The sequence below is a fragment of the Vanacampus margaritifer genome, chromosome 10 (assembly GCF_051991255.1).
Source record: "Vanacampus margaritifer isolate UIUO_Vmar chromosome 10, RoL_Vmar_1.0, whole genome shotgun sequence".
Lineage (NCBI taxonomy): Eukaryota > Metazoa > Chordata > Actinopteri > Syngnathiformes > Syngnathidae > Vanacampus > Vanacampus margaritifer.
Genome location: NC_135441.1, coordinates 26,589,388 through 26,608,603, shown reverse-complemented (window position 1 = coordinate 26,608,603; position 19,216 = coordinate 26,589,388). Strand labels below are relative to the sequence as shown.

At 43.5% G+C, this 19,216-nt stretch overlaps 1 protein-coding gene and 1 long non-coding RNA gene across 2 annotated transcripts in view; one reads left to right on the top strand and one right to left on the bottom strand.

Moving 5' to 3' along the window:
• The window catches only part of LOC144058754 (uncharacterized), a 102,756-nt gene that overhangs the window by 40,928 nt on the left and 42,612 nt on the right, over window positions 1-19,216 (bottom strand). The gene's annotated exons all lie outside the window — the stretch shown is intronic.
• zic3 (zic family member 3 heterotaxy 1 (odd-paired homolog, Drosophila)) lies at window positions 4,407-8,798 on the top strand. The gene is made up of 3 exons (XM_077578783.1): window positions 4,407-5,697; window positions 6,021-6,184; window positions 6,328-8,798. The coding sequence occupies exons 1-3, from the start codon at window positions 4,695-4,697 to the stop codon at window positions 6,508-6,510; spliced, it is 1,350 nt and encodes a 449-aa protein (XP_077434909.1). The 5' UTR covers window positions 4,407-4,694; the 3' UTR covers window positions 6,511-8,798.

The following is a 19,216-nucleotide window of genomic DNA, read 5'->3' as shown; positions in this document are numbered from 1 at the left end:
TTTTTTTCTTTTCCTTTTTTTAAAAAATAAAGTCTAGAGAGTAGAGTAGAGTAAATGTGAGGGCTACGTTACATGTACGAAAAAGAGACAATCAACAATCGAACAAATTAGCAAAATATTGAATTTTATGAGCGATTGTTGCTCAAAATGTTCCCAGGCGTTTACCTCAAGTTGTGTTAGTTTTTAGAATTGCTTGACAGACCTGGTCAAATGTTTTCATGGGCCGCATATGGCCCACGGGTTGTAGGTTCCGCACCCCTGCTCCAATGGACACAACTGGAATAGGGATCCATTTTCTATACTACAAATCATTTGAGCCAATTTGGCCTCCACTTGCGTGTCTTTGGGTCTGACAGCTTAATATTGTGTCAAGTATTTGTGTGTGTGTGCGTGTGTGTGTGTGTGTGTGTGTGTGTGTGTGTGTGTGTGTCCACTTGCAGACAGATGCTTCTATAAATCAAGTGAGAAACTACAGCTGCCTAAATCTACTAGAGGGATTCCAAAACTTTTTACATCAAGTACTGCCGAAAATAAGAGGAAGAAAAAAAAAAAAACTTTGCTTAGTATGATGTTTTATTTCCCAAAAATAAATAATGTCCATTTGATACTTCTGCGACATTATGCACATTTTGAACTGAGCTTGAATGCATGTTGACTTTCTGTCACAATATCAATAAAAAAAATAAAATAAAAAAAGCTTTCTAATTTGTGTTTTTTCTTTATGCTGGTGTATAATTCTCACTCATCCAGTTTATTACCAAAAGTTGAAATTCAAGGCAACTGGAATCTTCTAGATTTCAGGGCTGCAATTTAGCATTATTTATTAGAATTGATTCATCGATAGATTGTTATTTTTGATGAATCGGATTTGAATTATTATTTTTTAAATGCCTTACCTTTATTCAAAAATAGGACATGATTTCAAATTGGCAGTGCAAAAAATGTCATTAACGTGTCCAAAATGTTGATAATTTTTTTCCAAAGTAAAAGCAGATTTGCAAATGTCTTATTTTGAAAAAACAAACAAAAATAAAACAAAGCTAATCGGTTTTCCTTTATGGAGAACTATACAGAAATCTGACAGTATTTGCAATTGTGAGAATTTGGGCGATATTCAGCTGAACAAAGATGAGCAAAAGAGCCGGCGATGAACTTGATCAACCAAAGAATTGTAAATAAATATCAACAAACCGTTCTTAATGTTCAAATGCAAACATACTGAACTTTAAAGTTAAACACAACTGAACTGAACTTGGCACAGACAAAGCCCACGAGCCCCACTATGAGACTCTTTGCACGTCATGGAAGGCCGACACAGTAAATCATTCAGTCATGAAGACCACATAGCACATGATAGCATCACACGTTAGCAAGTATGCTAGCGTGTACCAACACTAAAACGCGGTGCAGTGATAATGCGAATCATGATGCGATGGAATACAAAAAAAAGTGTTCATGACAAGCCAGTCCAAGTGCAAACGGCTCATCAGCTTGCTCTTCAGCAACGAGATAAAGATGTAAACAAGCTAACGCGGATGCTAAATGACAAGCCATGCTGTCAAAATGGTGAATTTGGCCAAAGCGCTATACCAGCCTCCAGGGAAGAAAATAAGACAGGATGCAAACGTTGCATGCTAATTACTGTACAGGAAATTCAAGTGAGCCAAAATGGCATCATCATTTTGTGGGAATATTGCCGGAAATCCAAAACGCTTTGAAAGAGAAGGCGAACAAGACAACAATTCGCTGTTGGAAATGTGAACACAGCCTGGGAGCGGGATTAGGCAGCATAACAACAAAACATGCAAATGGTGCAGACAACAATGCAGCTCACGGAACATTGCATTCGTTCAGCACTACTGTACACTTTGTAGAGTGTCTGTATTGAAAAAAAAAATATATATATATATATGAACATCAGCATGTTGCATAGTGCAATTTACCACAAAATTATAGTGCTATTAAATTATATTAAATTATGTGTACAAATCATTTTTGGCTACACGTATGTCACATAAAAAGCACAAACTTCACTACGTAAATCCAATGTTTCTCAAGCAAAACAACATTTGCAAATTGCTGAAATGAATGTCAACTACGGTCTACTGTAAATGCAAAACAAAACGTGGCTTTACCATTGAATGGATCGATGGGCCTGCCTGCCCTCTCACGTGACGTGTGCACTAGATTATTGCACCCCTGCAATATTGTCATATGGCGCGCATGCTCAGTGGGGAGCAGATTAGTTTATAACCAATGAGGCAACCCCACATTCGGCCCGGCCGTGAGATGAGGTAATCCCGAGCCGAGATAACAAAAATAATCAAATTACACACAGCACACCCGTGCTAAGAATATTATATAATATTACACGATATGATTAGCGTGTTGTGCGCTCAAATTGTGGGGAAAGGCTTTTTATTCCAGGGAAAGGAATTAAAATGTGAAGGGAAAACATTTCATCAAAGAAAATGGAGAGAAAATCAATTAATTGTAAAGGAGAAAAGTCACACAATCGTCCATTTTATTTACCTCGCCATTTTGTTTTCCAGCTTTGGTTCAATGTTCTGAAAAAGTTCAAAAGTGAATATATTTTAATTTTCATTCTCAGAATTTTTTTTTTTAAATTAAATTGTAACAAGTCGACACTGGTTGTTCTCTGCAGGCACTAGTTGCTTTCCGTTTGTCACATCTTCCAAAAGGCATATTTTTTTTCCCCTCCTAATATTTCTTCTCCCCGGGAGCACGAGCGCGCGCGGTCTCGTGAGCGCGCACAGCCAACAAGGCAATAAAATACGGAGAAACTTCAATAGCTTGCTCGCCACTCGCGAGGGTTCAAAAAAGGTCGCCGTAAATCGGCGAACTTCAACCAGCGTGCGCGTGCGTGACGTGACGTGCACGCGCGCGGCCGCGGGCTGGGAAGCAAACGTGAGCGTGTGTGCGTGCGTGCGCGCGTGTCTCACATTCTACTTTTTGCGCTATAATGCAACAAAGTGCCAACTTCTACCATTCAGGGCCCAAACTCTGTTCGCACACACACGCGCGCAAAAACAAAAAAAAACACGCACGCAGCCCCGCCCCTCAACTATACTGTACAGCTATCACGCACGCATGCTGCCTTCACTGTCATGCAGAAAAGTCAGACAACTCACCTCTGCTGTGTGATTGATATGAGTGGGGGAGTGCAGAGGAAAGTTGTGGAGAGTGCATAGATGATGATGATGATGGGATGAGGGCACGGCGAGAAATGAAGGGGCTGATTTGGAAGACTTTTTTTGAGGGGGGGGGGGGGTACAGGGAGAGCCCCCTTAAAAAAATAAAGAATGTGAGGAGCTCCTTCCTGGGACAGATTGTGTGTGTGTGTGTGTGTGCATGGGGTCTGGAGGGGGGGGGGCAGTCAGGGAGGGGGGGGGGGGTGTCATGTGAAAGGCTCACCGGTTAAAAAGCGCCGCTTCAAGCACTCAACGCGTCTCTGAACTTGATCAGATTGTATGTGTCCTGCAGAGAGTCAGCAGTATGCCTCTAAAACACGCTCAATGCCCCCCCCCCCTTTTTTTTTGTGTGGCTAAGACCCCCCAAAAAATATCGTAGGACATTACAATTACTGCCATCTTTCTGTCTGTCTTTTATTCCCCCATACACACACACACGCTCTCCCTTCAGCAAACTCCCCCCAAAACCCCCACCTCGCGATCCCTCCGTCTTACACCCTATTGAGATTTGCTGGAGAGAAACCCAACCCCCCCCCCCTTCCCACCTACCAACCCCCCACCCCCAAAAACCTCTTTTAAGATCCTTCAAGAAAGCCACAATCAGGATTTATGCCAGAAAAAATCCAGTTTTGACATTAGATAGATAGATAGATAGATAGATAGATAGATAGATAGATAGATAGATAGATAGATAGATAGATAGATAGATAGATAGATAGATAGATAGATAAAAGTGGCTACGATGTGAGAAAATTGTATTATTTCAGATTGTCATTGAATGCAACACCTGATTGCTTTGTATCGAAACAAGATCGCTAGTTGTTCATCCTTCATCATTTCCATTCAGGCGTTTTGCCTCGCGTGCTCTATTACGTAACAGCGTCCCCCAAGTCTCAGTAGTTCGGCACCCGGTGGCGGGTCCGAGTTGGGTCCGGGCTGCGCGTTGCCCCCCACTGATGCTGCGAGCTCCAAAAGCTCGCATTTACCTGCAAAATAAGGCCGGCGAGAGCCAATCAAAAGGAGGCGTTTGAGACGAGCTGCCATCTTCAATAGGCAAGGCTGCCAATCACCGCAAATCCGGCCAATTAGCGGCCTGGCTGCGCGTCACGTGATAGGCGGGGAGTCGGCCCGCGATTGGCTGTCGTAGCTCTGCCTCCCGAGTTCATTTATGTTCTGGGAGTGAGTGATTGACTTTATCAGTCCAAGGACATCATCCGCCTGGAAAGGGGGGGAAGTTTGATCCTGGTTCTCACGGAGCGCGCTCGACGGGAGTTTTGCACATTCCTCCCAACTCTTGAAAAGGATTCTTCCCCGTTTTCGGGGTGCTCATTTTTGGGGGTTCGTTTTTTTTCCCCCCTTTCTTTTTGGCGGTGCGGCAAATCTCGGCGCGGCGCTTGCAGCTTGCGCGCTCCGCTAAACTGGATTTTAAATTTCTTTTCTCCTAAGTTTTTTTTTTTTTTTTTTCTGCCCCCTCCCACGCTCATGACTATGCTGCTAGATAGCGGTCCGCAGTTCGCGTCGCTAGGAGTGGGCGGCTTCGGGGCACCCAGGCACCACGACATCGGCAACAGGGACGCGAGCTTGGGACTCAACCCGTTCAGCGAGCCGTCCCACTCGGCCGCGTTCAAAATCAGCCCCGTGGGCCACGACATCGCCTCCGGACAGACGTCAGCCTTCACCCCGCAAGCCGGCGGCTATGCGGCGGCGCTGGGACACGCGCACGGCGGCCAGGTGGGCTCGTACGGCGGGGGGGCCTTCAACTCCACGCGGGACTTTCTCTTCCGGAACCGCGGCATGGGCGAGTCGGCGGCGCCGGGCGCGCAGCACGGGCTGTTCGCCGCCGCCGCAGCCTCGGCCGGCAGCCTGCACGGGCCGCCGGGCATCGCGGACAACCCGGGACATCTGCTCTTCCCCGGACTTCACGAGCAGGGGGTGAGCCACCCGTCACCGAGCGGACACGTCGTCAACGGCCAGATGCATCTGGGCTTGCGCGGGGACATCTTCGGCCGAGCGGACCCGTACCGGCCGGTGGCCAGTCCACGCGCGGACCCTTACGGCGCGGCGCAGCTGCACAACTACAACCACCCCATCAACATGAACATGGGCATGAACGTGCCCAGCCACCACGGACCGGGGGCCTTCTTCCGCTACATGCGGCAGCCCATCAAGCAAGAACTGTCGTGCAAGTGGATAGACGAGCACCAGATGAACAGACCCAAAAAGACGTGCGACAGGACGTTCAGCACCATGCACGAGATGGTCACGCACGTTTCCATGGAGCACGTCGGCGGGCCCGAGCAGAGCAACCACATCTGCTTCTGGGAGGACTGCCCCCGGGAGGGAAAGTCCTTTAAGGCCAAGTACAAACTCGTCAACCACATCCGGGTGCACACGGGCGAGAAGCCCTTCCCGTGCCCCTTCCCGGGCTGCGGCAAAATATTCGCCCGCTCGGAGAACTTGAAAATCCACAAAAGGACGCACACGGGTAAGCGCGAAAAGAACCGGACGCCGATGGTGCGTTTCTGCTAACTTGTGCGTCGAGTCAAGTGTGGGTTCGGTCCACTGGTGTGCGTGCACAGTTGGAGTGGCGGAGTTGTAAACTGTTGCTTCAGTGTTTACGAACGTGAGAGTAGACGCGATGAATAAATAAAAGCTGACAGAAGCGGCGTTCAGCCCAAATGTAGGTTACGACGTTATATAATAACGCTGCGTGCGCGTGTGTGCGAGTGTGAATGTGTTTACGGCCGTCTGTGACATGAGCTTGTACCCCCCCCCCCACTCCCTTCCCCCCCCTCCCCTGCCCGTCAGGTGAGAAGCCGTTCAAGTGCGAATTCGATGGCTGCGACCGCCGCTTCGCCAACAGCAGCGACCGGAAGAAGCACATGCACGTGCACACATCCGACAAGCCCTACATCTGCAAAGTGTGCGACAAGTCCTACACACACCCAAGCTCTCTCAGGAAACACATGAAGGTATCATTCCCAAACAAATTAGCGCGCGCAGACCTGATAACGCTTCTTAAATCCCCCTCCCCCCTTTTTTTTGTTTACAACTTGATTCGATGGGGTGCATTCAAAAGCTTGATTTTTATTTTATTTTATTTCTTGTCTCCAAGGTCCACGAGTCTCAAGGGTCCGAGTCGTCCCCGGCAGCAAGTTCCGGATACGAGTCGTCCACACCACCGGTTCTGGGCTCGGCCTCCAGCGAAGACCCGACAAAAACGCCCCCGTCAGCCGTGCAAAACACATCCGGACACAACGACGGGCTGGCGCCCAACTTTAACGAATGGTACGTTTGAGGGCGACAACAAGCAAGCGGCCCAACTTGTATGGATTTAAAAACCACGAAAAGACTTTTCCTGACTCCACACACACACACACACACACACACACACACACGAAGATTCACACAAACACACACACACACACACACAACAGGACAAGAAGAAGCAAGCAAGCGGGCCACGTCCGAGCTCAGGATTACTCAAGTTGGACTTTTTTTTATTCCGCAGTTTGAAGGGATTCAAATGAAAATAAATGGAAACAGAGAAAATACTCTCTCAGATTACGTCATTCTGTTGTTTTGTTTTCCCTTTTTTGTTGAAAAAAAAAACATTTCAGGAGAAAAAAATGATTTATTTTTCATTTTATGTATTTTCTCAAAATTTTATTTAAAAATAAAAATAAAAAGGGAGGATTATTTCACTCTGTTTTATATTATAAATAAATAAAAAAAAAGGGTGTCAGGCAGCAAGTGTTGTGTCGCCCCTTCAATTGATTGTTGGAACTTTCAGTCTTAAGAAAACGTGCCAAAGTCTTTTTTTGTCATGAACTTGAACACAGTTTAAAAGATTACAAAAGAAAAAAAATCCTAAATAAATATTATACTCGTGAATGTATTTCCTTGTTTGATGGGGTCGAATCTGTCGTCATCGTCCGTTTTTTCGGGTGCAGAAAAAAAAGTGTGGTATTAGGTTATACGATTGTTGCCGTTGAATATAATAACGTTGCCTTTTGTTAATATGCCGTTGTAAATACATATCCATGATGCCATATTTATCAATTTATAATTTAATTATGGGTGGGGGGAAAATGATATTTATGGAAATGTTTTTTTTCTTCTTCTAACAACTGTACTGGGCTCAGCTTCACAACAACAACAACGAAAAGCTCCAAACATGGCGATTGTATCCTTTTGTCTTTTCCTTTCTTTTATTTTAATTTTTAAACCAGTAGGCCTACACGTGTCTTATTTGCATCGAATAATAAATAGTCTATATGGATATTATGGATTTGTCTATATATGATGCAAGATATTCCCCATATTTTCTTTATGAGACCATTGACATGTACATGTGTGACCTTGGCGGAGGGAGTTCAGCTGAGAAGCTATAAAACGCTTGTGTGGATATCTTTATGTGGGGCGGGGGGGATTTTAAACTTTGCTTTTGTATATTTTACTTTTTTTAGAATCAGACATAGATGTCAAAATCTGTAGCATTGAAAAAAAAATTGCACTCTTTGTATTACAGACGAGTGTGTGCCGATTTCCAAATCAAGGTGACAGAATTTCGAAATTGGGAGTCCAGACCCAAATATAATTTTTTTTTATTATTTTTTTTAAAGAATAGTTCCAGCAGTGTCTTTGTGCAAGTATGTTTTTAAATGTGTGCATCGGCAACAATGGAACTGTCACGAGAAGAAAAAAATAAAACAAAAAAAAGTTGTTGTTTTTTTTTTTTGTCTGTCAGCTTGCATTGTTTTCAACGTAAAAATGATTCTGTGGAAACTAAGCGTGTTCTCTGTTGTGGTGTTTGCATATAGAGCAGTTTGATTATGCCTGTTTTTTTTTTTGTTTGTTTTTTTATGTGTGAGTAACATGTCAAGATGGCATTTTTTTTGTGTTGGAAAAAAAATCTAGTGAAAGGAATTTTAGCTCTATGTGGGACTTTTTGTTTTGAGGTGTTTGAAAAAGAGTTACAGCATTGCATTGTAACCTCTTCTTAAGATTTCAATATTATGCAGACACAAAGTTTATTGTGAGATCAATTTCAGACCACCAGCACTAATTTTGAAAATAAAATGTACAAAAAACGGTACCTCGTGACAGTGATATATGAAATACGTTTATTTAATTAAATAATTTAAGGAGTATATGTTTTATATGCTATTTTCTATACCTTAATTTAAAAAAAAAAACACAAATACTTTTTTCTTACGCCCGCCCCTCGTCCACGTGGCTAAAATGTACAAATATCGTCTGTATAAAACAAAACAAAACACACTGCGAGAATGATGATGTTGTAACACGTTCTGCGTCATATTTCGACGAGCAGGAAAAGAAAAAATGTTTTAGTCATGAAATGTGTCACTGTGCCACACTGAGGCAAAGCAAATGTTACACGAGCAGGCCCACGTTTTTGCCTTAGCCTGCATCAGCTAATACACGCCGCCAATAGCAACATTTGGTTTTTCAAGGCTACTGTGTCATTGCTTTCTTTCAAGACAAACAAATGTGATTTGCTTTTCTTTTTCTTCTTCTGATTTTTTTTTTGGGACTGGAATTAAAATCAAAACCTTGTGCAAACGAGCCTTCCCGGTGATTATTTTACTGTTCTTATTCTTAGCAGCATGTTTGTGTGCTTGCTGGAGTCAGACTGCGAGGAGTCACTTGAACTTGACACCAAGAGAGGCGCCATTTTAGTGTCTTGGCTTGTGTGCGTGCACTCGTCGTGACGTCACAGACCTTTCATTTCACCTCAAAGTGGCGCACGCGCGGGGAAAGTTGATTTGTGTTTATTTTACTATTAAAGGTGGGGGGGTGCAGGATCTCGTATACTTCCAGCCCGTGACCGTCAAATGAAGTGTGTGTTGGCAAAAGTCTCCCAGCACACACACCCAAAGTGGCTTTCCTCATTTACCCGCTGCAAATTGAAGAAATTAACGAGTGTTTTTTTACGCTCTTAAAAAAAAAAAAAATTCGCGCATCAACATCAGCATCCTCCGCAGCCATATTTAAACACAGATTCACTTTTTTTTCCTCCCCACTTTTGCGCAAGCGCGATCATTCCTTTGATTTATTTTCTTTCAGCCCCCTTACCCCCCCCCCTCCCTTCTTCCTCCCTCCCGACTCGGCTCGTCTAGTCGCACATTTCAAGTTCCTCCTCTCAGACGCGGTGACGTCAAATAAGAGAGACACGGCTTGCTAGAGAGAGGGAGAATAGGTGGCTGCGTTTTTTTACGCACGCGTTTGTCGACGTTTTATTTGATAGTTATTTATTTTTTTCGAACACGCCCGCGGCGGGATTCGGTGGCTGCACTCTGACCTGCATTATCACGGAGACAAATCCGGGTGTAAAGATGCCATTAGCGCGAGTTAATTTGAGAGGGATCGTGAGGAGGAAAACGGAAACACTTGAGCGCGCGTCCGCCGACACGCGCGCGCGTACAGTAGAGAATCGTCGCCGCGCGAGAAAGTGGAGCAGGCGACGCGATCCAAGAAAGGCGATCGAGAGTGAAGTGAGAGCGGGAAAACACACGCGCGCGCGCACACACACACACACACACACACATGAAAGGCTCGAGCTTGATTCTCAATAATGGATTAGAAAGCAGCGCTTATAAGACTAACCGAATGCTGCGTCTGTCTCGGATTTACAGTCTTCCCTTGCAAGTTTTTTTTTCTTCTTCTTCGTGGGTTGCAATATGGGTAGTACCCGGATGATGCAGCTGTCTGTTGGCACCTCAAGGGAGAAAAGGGAGTGAGTGACGCGTCTGACTGACGGTTTTACCGGCTGAAGTTTGATATTGGATTGATTGGTCACCCCCCCCCCCCCCCCGCCCTTACAACACACTACTACGCCTCTCCGCCCTCTCTCCTCTAGACTGCCCCCCCCACCCTCCTCCCCCCAGTGAAGAGTATTTGCTGGCTAAGCGGAAGAGGAGCGCGCTATAAGAGGATCACCTGACACAAGCAGGTCCCCAACGCCCTTTGTCACGCAAGCCACACACACGCACGCTCCTGGATGGAGACGGCCAATCAGAGAACGCAAACACAACATGCTTACACACTCCACATGCGCGACCTTTTGTTTTTGTCTGTCTTAAGTGAACGCAAGGGAGATGTTGTTGCGATTCTTCCCGCAAGCTGGCAAGATGCAAGATGACGCTCAAAAAGCAGCTGATCTCTGACCGCGTGACGTGTCGGCAAACATATTAGAGAATTTCATATCAACACCAGGAACCACAAGGACCTTCATATTTGTATGAAGTGGCATACAAATTGGATATAATAACGTTTTTTTATTACTATTAAGAATGCCTTACTGACACATTTAAGTGTGTTTTAAATTTAAAAATTAAAGCACACATTCACAAATATATAACCCAATGGAGACAAATTGGGGCTTAATAAACAGCAAGCGATTTTTTTTGCTATGTTTCTTAAGGCTAATTAATTAATAACCATTCATTTACTTGGCTAAAATTATGCAGCTTCAGAAGTGGGTGGAAAAATTTGCATTGTGGAAACAATTCCTGACATGACATTTTTTTTTTCTGTTCAGCAATGCTAAGAAATGTAAATACACAGACATATTTTCAATTACAGTAGGCCTATATGTTAATTACTCTCACATTTTATTTGATCCATCATCTGAGCCTGACGTTGAGGGGGGAAAAAAAAGAAGAAGAAGTGACTAATTAATCTGTAATTTTCGGTCTTCTTCAGACTCGAACCTTCAACTATGAGCAAACACGTCACGCTTTGAAGTTTAGACTGCGCCATATTGCGCAACAAGTATATACTTAGCATCTGTTGACATTAACTGGATGACATTAAACGCATCACGACATTGCCGACTGCAAATCACAAGAGATGGAAAACATGACTTCATAAAACAGCAGCGTCACAAAACACACACTATATGTAAATTGCAATTGCTTGACAGCGCGGAAGTTGATGACGCGCCCCACCCAATTGATTTCACCTCCAGCGGGCTGTTGAATATAAAACACCTTCGGTCCACGTGGTGCGTCTTTCGGTGAACGGCGTTCTTTATACGTCGCCCTTTTTGTCATGCAAAGCCATTAGCATGTTAACACAATGGCTTTGTCGTGCCAATTCAATTATTCCTCTATTGGTCCCCGTTAGGAGGCATTTCCATTGAGACCCCCCCCCCCCCCTCCCCTATAAGCGCATAGCCTGCAGGTATGACAAGCAATTGAGTGAAAGTATAGCACAGGTGGAACTAAAGTAACAAAATACATTATTACTACTTAAGTAGATTTTCAGGTATCTCTGCATGACTTGATACTTTTACTCCCCTATGACTATCCAATAATCAAAATTAAAGCGCATCTATTCTTTAGAAATGACGTCACCAGTTGATCGATGAACTCCCACAGTGGCATAAACGTTAATTCCCTAACATCTGGCGGGGGAGGGAGGGAGGGCTTGAACAAACTTGATGAATTTCTAAACCCACGCACCCACGCTAATGAGCCCCCAGAGTGGATGTGTGTGTGTGTGTGTGTGTGTGTGGGGGGGGGGGGGGGGTCGCGCTACATGCACATTCAGCCTAGCAGATGCTCTCCGATTGTAGTTCGTCTTGTGCAGACATTTTCTCAGAGAGAGAAAGAGAGAGAGATGTTAAATTGTTAAATGAGCAATTTACTGCCTTTGGGTGTTTTTCATGGAAAAGGAAAAAAAGCAAAGGAGTCTTCTATGACACGTTACGGCACATACGGGGCAGGAATATTTGCATTTACGGTACTGTATGGCCGCTTGCTGCTTGCATGGTAGGCAGCAGCCTCCAAACTTCAGCAGGAATGGGCCCGATTCAGCAAAAAGAAAAAGCCATTCACCTGAGAGAAAAGCCCCCCCCCCCCCCCCAAAGCTTGCCTCGGGGCTCACATATTCATCAACCTCTCATAATGAAAGAGGACAATGGTCATTACATGTGAGATTCATTAGTTCATGATAGATAGATAGAGCAGTAGAAGAAGAACTATTCTTTTGTTTGTGTCAACATTAATGAACTCTACTGCCTCCTGGTGGCCAAGGCTAGCACACCAGAAGCACAATGAATTGAATTGCAGCATTAAAATCACGATGCAGAAAGTGTTCAATTCTTTACATCATATTTAATTATTGTCACTGTTTGTTTTTATAAAGAATATTAGAAAAGTGCAATTTGTTGTTGCTTTTTCTTTGCAGGGGCTGTAGGGGCATTTCCATTCACCTCACTGGGGGAAAATGATTTGAGATATGCATGTTTTGAGTTGCAAGCGCAGTCACAGAACAAATATAACTTGTATCTCAAGGCACCACCGTATAACGTGTGAGTATTGAAGAAATGTTTGATCATTCAGCAGTAGCTTGACTCGCCCGTTGGGATGGGAATCGAAAACGAGTTATTTTGGGGGAATTGGTTTCCAGTAAACCGATTCCCTGCGGAATCGTTGGTTTGCTTACCTCACAATTCCTCTTACGTGACATAATAAATCTCACAGAGTAATCGCAGGATTTTTCCACCTTGCAACAATGAGGCACTCTAAAGTAGCCACGCCAGCGCAAAACCACCATATACACACACACACTTGACACCTCTTCCAACTTCTCTGTCACATGCACACACTCGGGGCTGACAACAAGGCACTCTGAAGCAGACTATCAGCAAGAAGTAAAAAAAATAAATAAAAAAATAAAGTAATGCCGGATCACTATAGCAGAAATCTGATTGTGTGCGTGTGTGTGTCAACATGCGTGACAACCGTCACTTGGGGCAAGAGGATAAAAGATCGGAGCACGAGGTATAATCAAAAGCCATGCGACAATCAGCAAATGTTTTTTTTTTTCTCTCTCCATATGTTGTGCGACAAGCTGCATGATCAGAAATGATTTTTACTGTAATGATTTGCCGGGAAAGGAAAAAACGGCAGCCGCAGCTGCAGGTTGGTTGCCGGGTGACGAAAGCTTCAAATAAAACAGCTGCAACAATACAAGTTTACTCGCGAGAATGCAGTATGTTTTCAAACGTGGATTAATTGTTTAGGAAAAGCCCAAGTGGATCATATTTCCATAATTCTGAGGTACAATTACAATTTCAATTATTACACTCCACAATTACAAAATCGGCATAGTTGTAAACAAAAATAAAATATCATTAATACTAATTTTGAGATGTTTAAATTGATGTATTTGCACCTTTTTATTTTGAAATGACTCATTTAATAAATCCTGTTTAGTCCAAAAGGAACTTGAATAAAGTTTTCCAAAGAATTATATTTGTCTTAATATATATTTTTTTTTTTACATTTTCTTGTTTTGTACCAAAAAACAAATGATTGTCCTAATCGTGATTTCAATTGCTGTCTTATTAAATGAATCGTGTCCATCCATCCAATAGAGAAGATGGAGGAGGTGTTGTTGCTGCTGTTGGAGGAATGAGACAGGTAGGAGGGCCAATTGAGAAGGAGGGAGGGGGGGGGCGGTGGATGGAAAAGCCAGGTGCAGCGCGACCTCATGCCAGGATAATGTATGGGGGGCCATGGGTGTCCGTCCACCAACCCAATCGCAAGCCTCTCACGCTGACAGCTTTTCAATGCCACTATGGGACAATCGCCTGCACAATAATTGCCTTTTCCTTTTTGGCTTTGCCGACGTCTCGGGGATGAGAACAACACAACGGACATCGCCGATCACGATTGCCATTCAGCGGACTCATATAGGCTTGATTATCGTTTTGTAACCCCCCCCCCCCCCCCCAAAAAAAAAAAAAAAAAGACGGCGAAAAATGGGCCAGTGCTAAAGTGTGTGGTGGTGTGATTGGCAGGGCCGTCCCTAATAAATGGCACATTTTCCAGCAGGCGTACAAACAACATCGGAGGTGGTAACGAAGCCGCTTTGCTCCAACGTGTTGTAGTCAAATATTTTCATCTGCATCTGCACAGACACTCGATCCCGTCCCCTGCTATGATGACCCGTGACACCTCTCTCCTCTTGATGGGCCACGAGAGCCTCACGGAGGGGGGGGGGGCACAGAAACCCAAAACCTCCCTTTGATCAAAAGCCTCACTTGTTGCTCCGATAAACAATAATAGTCACTTCTTTTTACAAGGAAAAAGCCCCTCAAGCCTCGTCAAATGATTTTTTTCATTTTTTTTTTTTAAAAATCGACACACTGAGAGCATCGAGTTGCATTAAAAAAATGTGTGCAGATTTAATTAGCTCTGAAGTGGCCGTCCCAGATAGATAGAGGGGGGGGGGGGGGGGGGGACATCAAAACTTAGGTCATATTTCCCACTGAAATTCCTCAGAACTATTTGGGCAATAAAGTGAAAGGAAAAATAGCGGAAGCATAATTGCAAGTGAAAGTTACTAAGATGCAAGCAAAGGCGTAAAACAGTCAATAGCATCCATCAAGAGGGCAGAAAAATGCCACAACACAACTACATGATGTCAAAGGTCAAGATTTAAAAAAAAAAAAAAAGCAAACAGGAAAAAAAAAAAGTTTGATTCTCTTGTGTTACAATTTGAGTGTTAATCGATAACAAAACAAGTGTATGCTCCTTACATTTATTCACATTTATAAGTTTTAATCAGTCAGGCTGCAACAAGAAATTATTTGAATAATCAGTTATTTTTTTAAATTATTATTAATCAATGATTCAACAATTTTTATATATATATATATATATATATATATATATATATATATATAAATATTTTTGTTAAATTTCCATAACTGTATTTCAAATTGACAATGAAGAAAAAAGTGCACAAACATAAATTCATTATGATTCTCTTACTTGCAGATTTGGTCCAGAACGTGTCAGAAACTCCGCAAAACTCCAAAGTAAAAGCAGATGTTGCTCAATGTCTCATTTTGGTTTAAGACGAAGATAATCAAGTTGCCTCACGGAGGATCCGGAAATATTGGAGACTATTTACTGATGAGCGTTTGAAAAGCCACCGATTTGGACTACTTAACATCTGCAAACAATTAAACGATGAGCAAATAAACTCGTCGATTCATTTGATAGTCGATTAATCAATTATTCGTTGCGCCTCGAGGAACAATAATAAAATCAATTTTCAAATGGAGTTACCAAGTGTTAATGTCATGAAATAGAATTTCAACCGTCAACCTAAAGATGAATGCAGGTGGAAACTCCTGCAGTGTATCTTATATACGTTTAAAAAAAAAAAAAAAAAAAACATCTAGTAATATTGCACCAGTTTTATGGCCCTAACATATCAAGATAAATATACTGAAAATAAATCTGGAACAATAATCATTTTCAATCTGCGATATTTCTTGTCAAGAAATAATCCTATACCCGAAATGTACTCGCTATAAAAAAAAAGCAGATCATCGATAAAACCTTACGTCAGAGCAATAAGTGGAAAAGGCTAATAACAGTTTAATAGAGTGAAAGGCTAGCAGGCGTCGCAGGCACTTTGTTTTCATTCTTGCAAGGCTTCAATTATGCATGGAAGCTGCCTTGTCTGTCAGCTGCACGAAACATGGCGGCGCTTCATGCATTAGCCATGAAGCGCCGTGATGTCACATGCCACATACGATGTGACACCGGCAATTGGCCGCAACCTGCAATAACGTCAACGCTAACACCTCCGACAGACAAAACGGCCTTTCCAGTGTGATAAAACACGACATTTTACAATACATCAAGCTATTATTGCCAGCCGTAAAATAACACCGGATCAAGTTTATGAGGTGGACGCGGCGCTCGCTTTAATTTGCGCACTTCTAAAGTGGACCTGACGTGCGCAACTTGGCGCGGTTCCCCTTTGACGGTTTGCTTTGGAAAACGGCCGCTCGGGCAATTGCGGCCTCGGAACTAGCTTGCCTTGGGAGCGATTTCTCTGCTTTACCTCAACAAGGTGAAATCTGGGGCACGCACGCTCCCTTGTGCTTGTCTGAATCAGTGGAGTGTAAAATTGCAACACCAGACAGCCGGCATAATAGCTCCGAAGGGGGCTGATGTCCCTGCCACGTTCACAGCACATTTTTATAATGACGGCATTAAAAAGGGGGGAAATTATAAATTTCTCTTATTGTCTGCTTTGTCGATGCGGTGCCGTCCAATTCGGCGTTTTCGAGGCAGAATTTGAAGAAAAGAAAAGAAAAGAGGCCCCTCGGCTTCCACGCGGGTGCGCGGACTCGCCACTTGAACAAAACCCACCGCAAAAAGATGAGAACTCAAACACGCACGCACACGTAAATGACATTGGAGATTACAGAGGTCTGGTAGTGCACCCAAATTTGAGTGATAATACGTCTGCTTTTAGATCAAACCACCCCCCCCCCCCCAAATCCCAAAAACTCACCAGTTAACACTCCCACTGGCACCAAAATCTAATCTTTACTCTGACTGGGTCAAAGTTTGGCCGGTTTTGGCCGTCTGAGTGAGCCAACGGTCCAAGTCCGGCATCACCGACCTCATCTGAAGATTTATTTCAATCGCGGCACAAGCAGAGCGAGTTGGCAAAGTCCCGCAAACAAAACCGTTGAGAAAAGATCTTTTATTTGGAGAGTTCGATTCGACCAAATATTTTAAATATATATTTTTTTAAAAAGCACCCCATTTTTTTTTTAAACCCATGTTATCACAGAGGAGTAAAGTCAGCAATAATCCCAGCTTGTTCCCAGTCATCGAACCTGCTGAAATCTGCCTAAACAAGTATGTTTTCATGGCCTGGCAAGCCTATCAACTAAAGCTCAACATCTTCAATTAGTCGGAGCATTTTGTGTTTTTAGATTGTTTTGATGTGTTCTCGCAGCAGACGGACTATTGGCTAAGCATTGGAAAGAGCAGACAGACAGACAGTCCAAGCCGGTTTAGCCTTGTTTAAAATTATTAATCCACTTCTAATTCCAGCTGCCCCCCCTGACTGGCCCCTATCAAAAAAATCAGCGCCTCCATTGTGAAGCCTGGCAGACGGGGGACTGGGCGTATTTTTTTCTGCTCCAATCAGTTTCTAGAGGTTGGGCGATTAAAAAAAAGAATCCCAAACGCCCCCCCCCCCCCCTCACTCGCACAGCAGGGGGATAACGGAATCATTAATTCCCCATTAATTTCGGGAAGAAAAAAAAAACCCTAAATGTCGACATGATGTAGTGCTTTAGACTTAACAGAAAGAGAGGAGCGACAAGTGCTTTTTTTGATGAGTGTTAAGCGCAACCAAAAGAGCACAAAAACGTTAAAGAATGTTTCAGACTTGACATTGGACCAAATAAATTAAAGATAGGGGAGGGTGTGGTTTGGGAGGGGGGGGGGGGGTTGTCGTGGGGGCAATGGTGAACAGAGAGGCCTCATATGGGGACGGCATCTGCACTGCTGTATTTGTCCATACACGTGAAATTTCATCCGCATTTCATCCACATTTGGATCAGTCGAAAAAATGCCACCAAAAATCACAAATTTGATCTTAAGATGCACGAAAAACTTGCACGGCAATGTCGTCCCCTGAATGGCACGACAACCCCAAACAGTGATTGTCAACAAACGACAAGAAACATCATGAAGACGACAGAAGCGCTTCAATTGTTTGGATGAGAAGGTTAGAGAACGTTTAGGAAACGTTGCGACTTTCAGCAACGTTTAGAGAATCCTTAAAACCATTTCAAGAAGGTTAGAGAACGTTTAGGAAACGTTGCGACTTTCAGCAACGTTTAGAGAATCCTTAAAACCATTTCAAGAAGGTTAGAGAACGTTTAGGAAACGTTGCGACTTTCAGCAACGTTTAGAGAATCCTTAAAACCATTTCAAGAAGGTTAGAGAACGTTTAGGAAACGTTGCGACTTTCAGCAACGTTTAGAGAATCCTTAAAACCATTTCAAGAATGTTAGAGAACGTTTAGGAAACGTTGCGACTTTCAGCAACGTTTAGAGAATCCTTAAAACCATTTCAAGAATGTTAGAGAACGTTTAGGAAACGTTGCGACTTTGAGCAACGTTTAGAGAATCCTTAAAACCATTTCAAGAATGTTAGAGAACGTTTAGGAAATGCTGCCACCTTGATGGAGTCCTGACGTGAAATCATCATTTGTTAGCGTCGCTAAAGTTGGTCACAAATTTTAGGCCCAAAAGTGGAATACGGGCTAAAAACGATGCTAGACAAATTAGCATCCATTTTTTTCCGGTTGTATTTGATTGACGGGTAGCAGCAGATGAGAGTGATTGATCGTGATTTCGAAGACTCATTTTGTATACTTGATTTCTTTAACGCTTCAAATTTGTCCGGGTTGTCACTCGACTCCATTGAGTGTCAAAATTTACAAGATTTTTAATTTCGCTTCACAGGAACTTTCAGCAACAAAACTATTGTTGGCGAAGTTACATTAGCGTTGAAGCAACCTGAATTTAAAGCTAAATGTGGGTACAGTTTTCTACAAGTGGAGTCATATCGTCACAGCATGACTTGACATTTGAAAAACAAAAACAAAATCACAATAAGACCCCGACTTCCTGTTTGGGAAAATTAAACTGCTCCGGGTCCACCTTGTGTTCCTTCCTGACCGAGTTCTTCTTCCACGAGGCCTTCAATGTGATTACACAAACGCTCATGTACACAAGCATGTTCGAAGCTGCCAACCTTGCGTGTAGCCAGGCAGAACCACTTAGGGAGGGGTTGGTGGTGGTGGGGGGGGGCAACCCTTCAAAAGGGGACAAAGGGGTGGTTCTGCTCCAGCTCTCCCAATGTAAACACCAAACCAGCAGCAACATGGGATGCGCGAGCACCCAGTGTGGACATAGCTCAGAATTAGGGTAACAGAACCCCCCCCCCCCCAAAGTGTGGACCCCTATCATCATCCTTTTCATGAATACATACATGCACACTCACAATCATCAGGCCATTATAGCTGTCGGCACCGCGAGTGACGGCCTTTCATGGCGTTGTGTCTTAGCGCCAAGTGGTTATCATGTATGAAGCCGAACATTAGCAAATGTCAGAAATGCGCACGCACGCTTGATATTC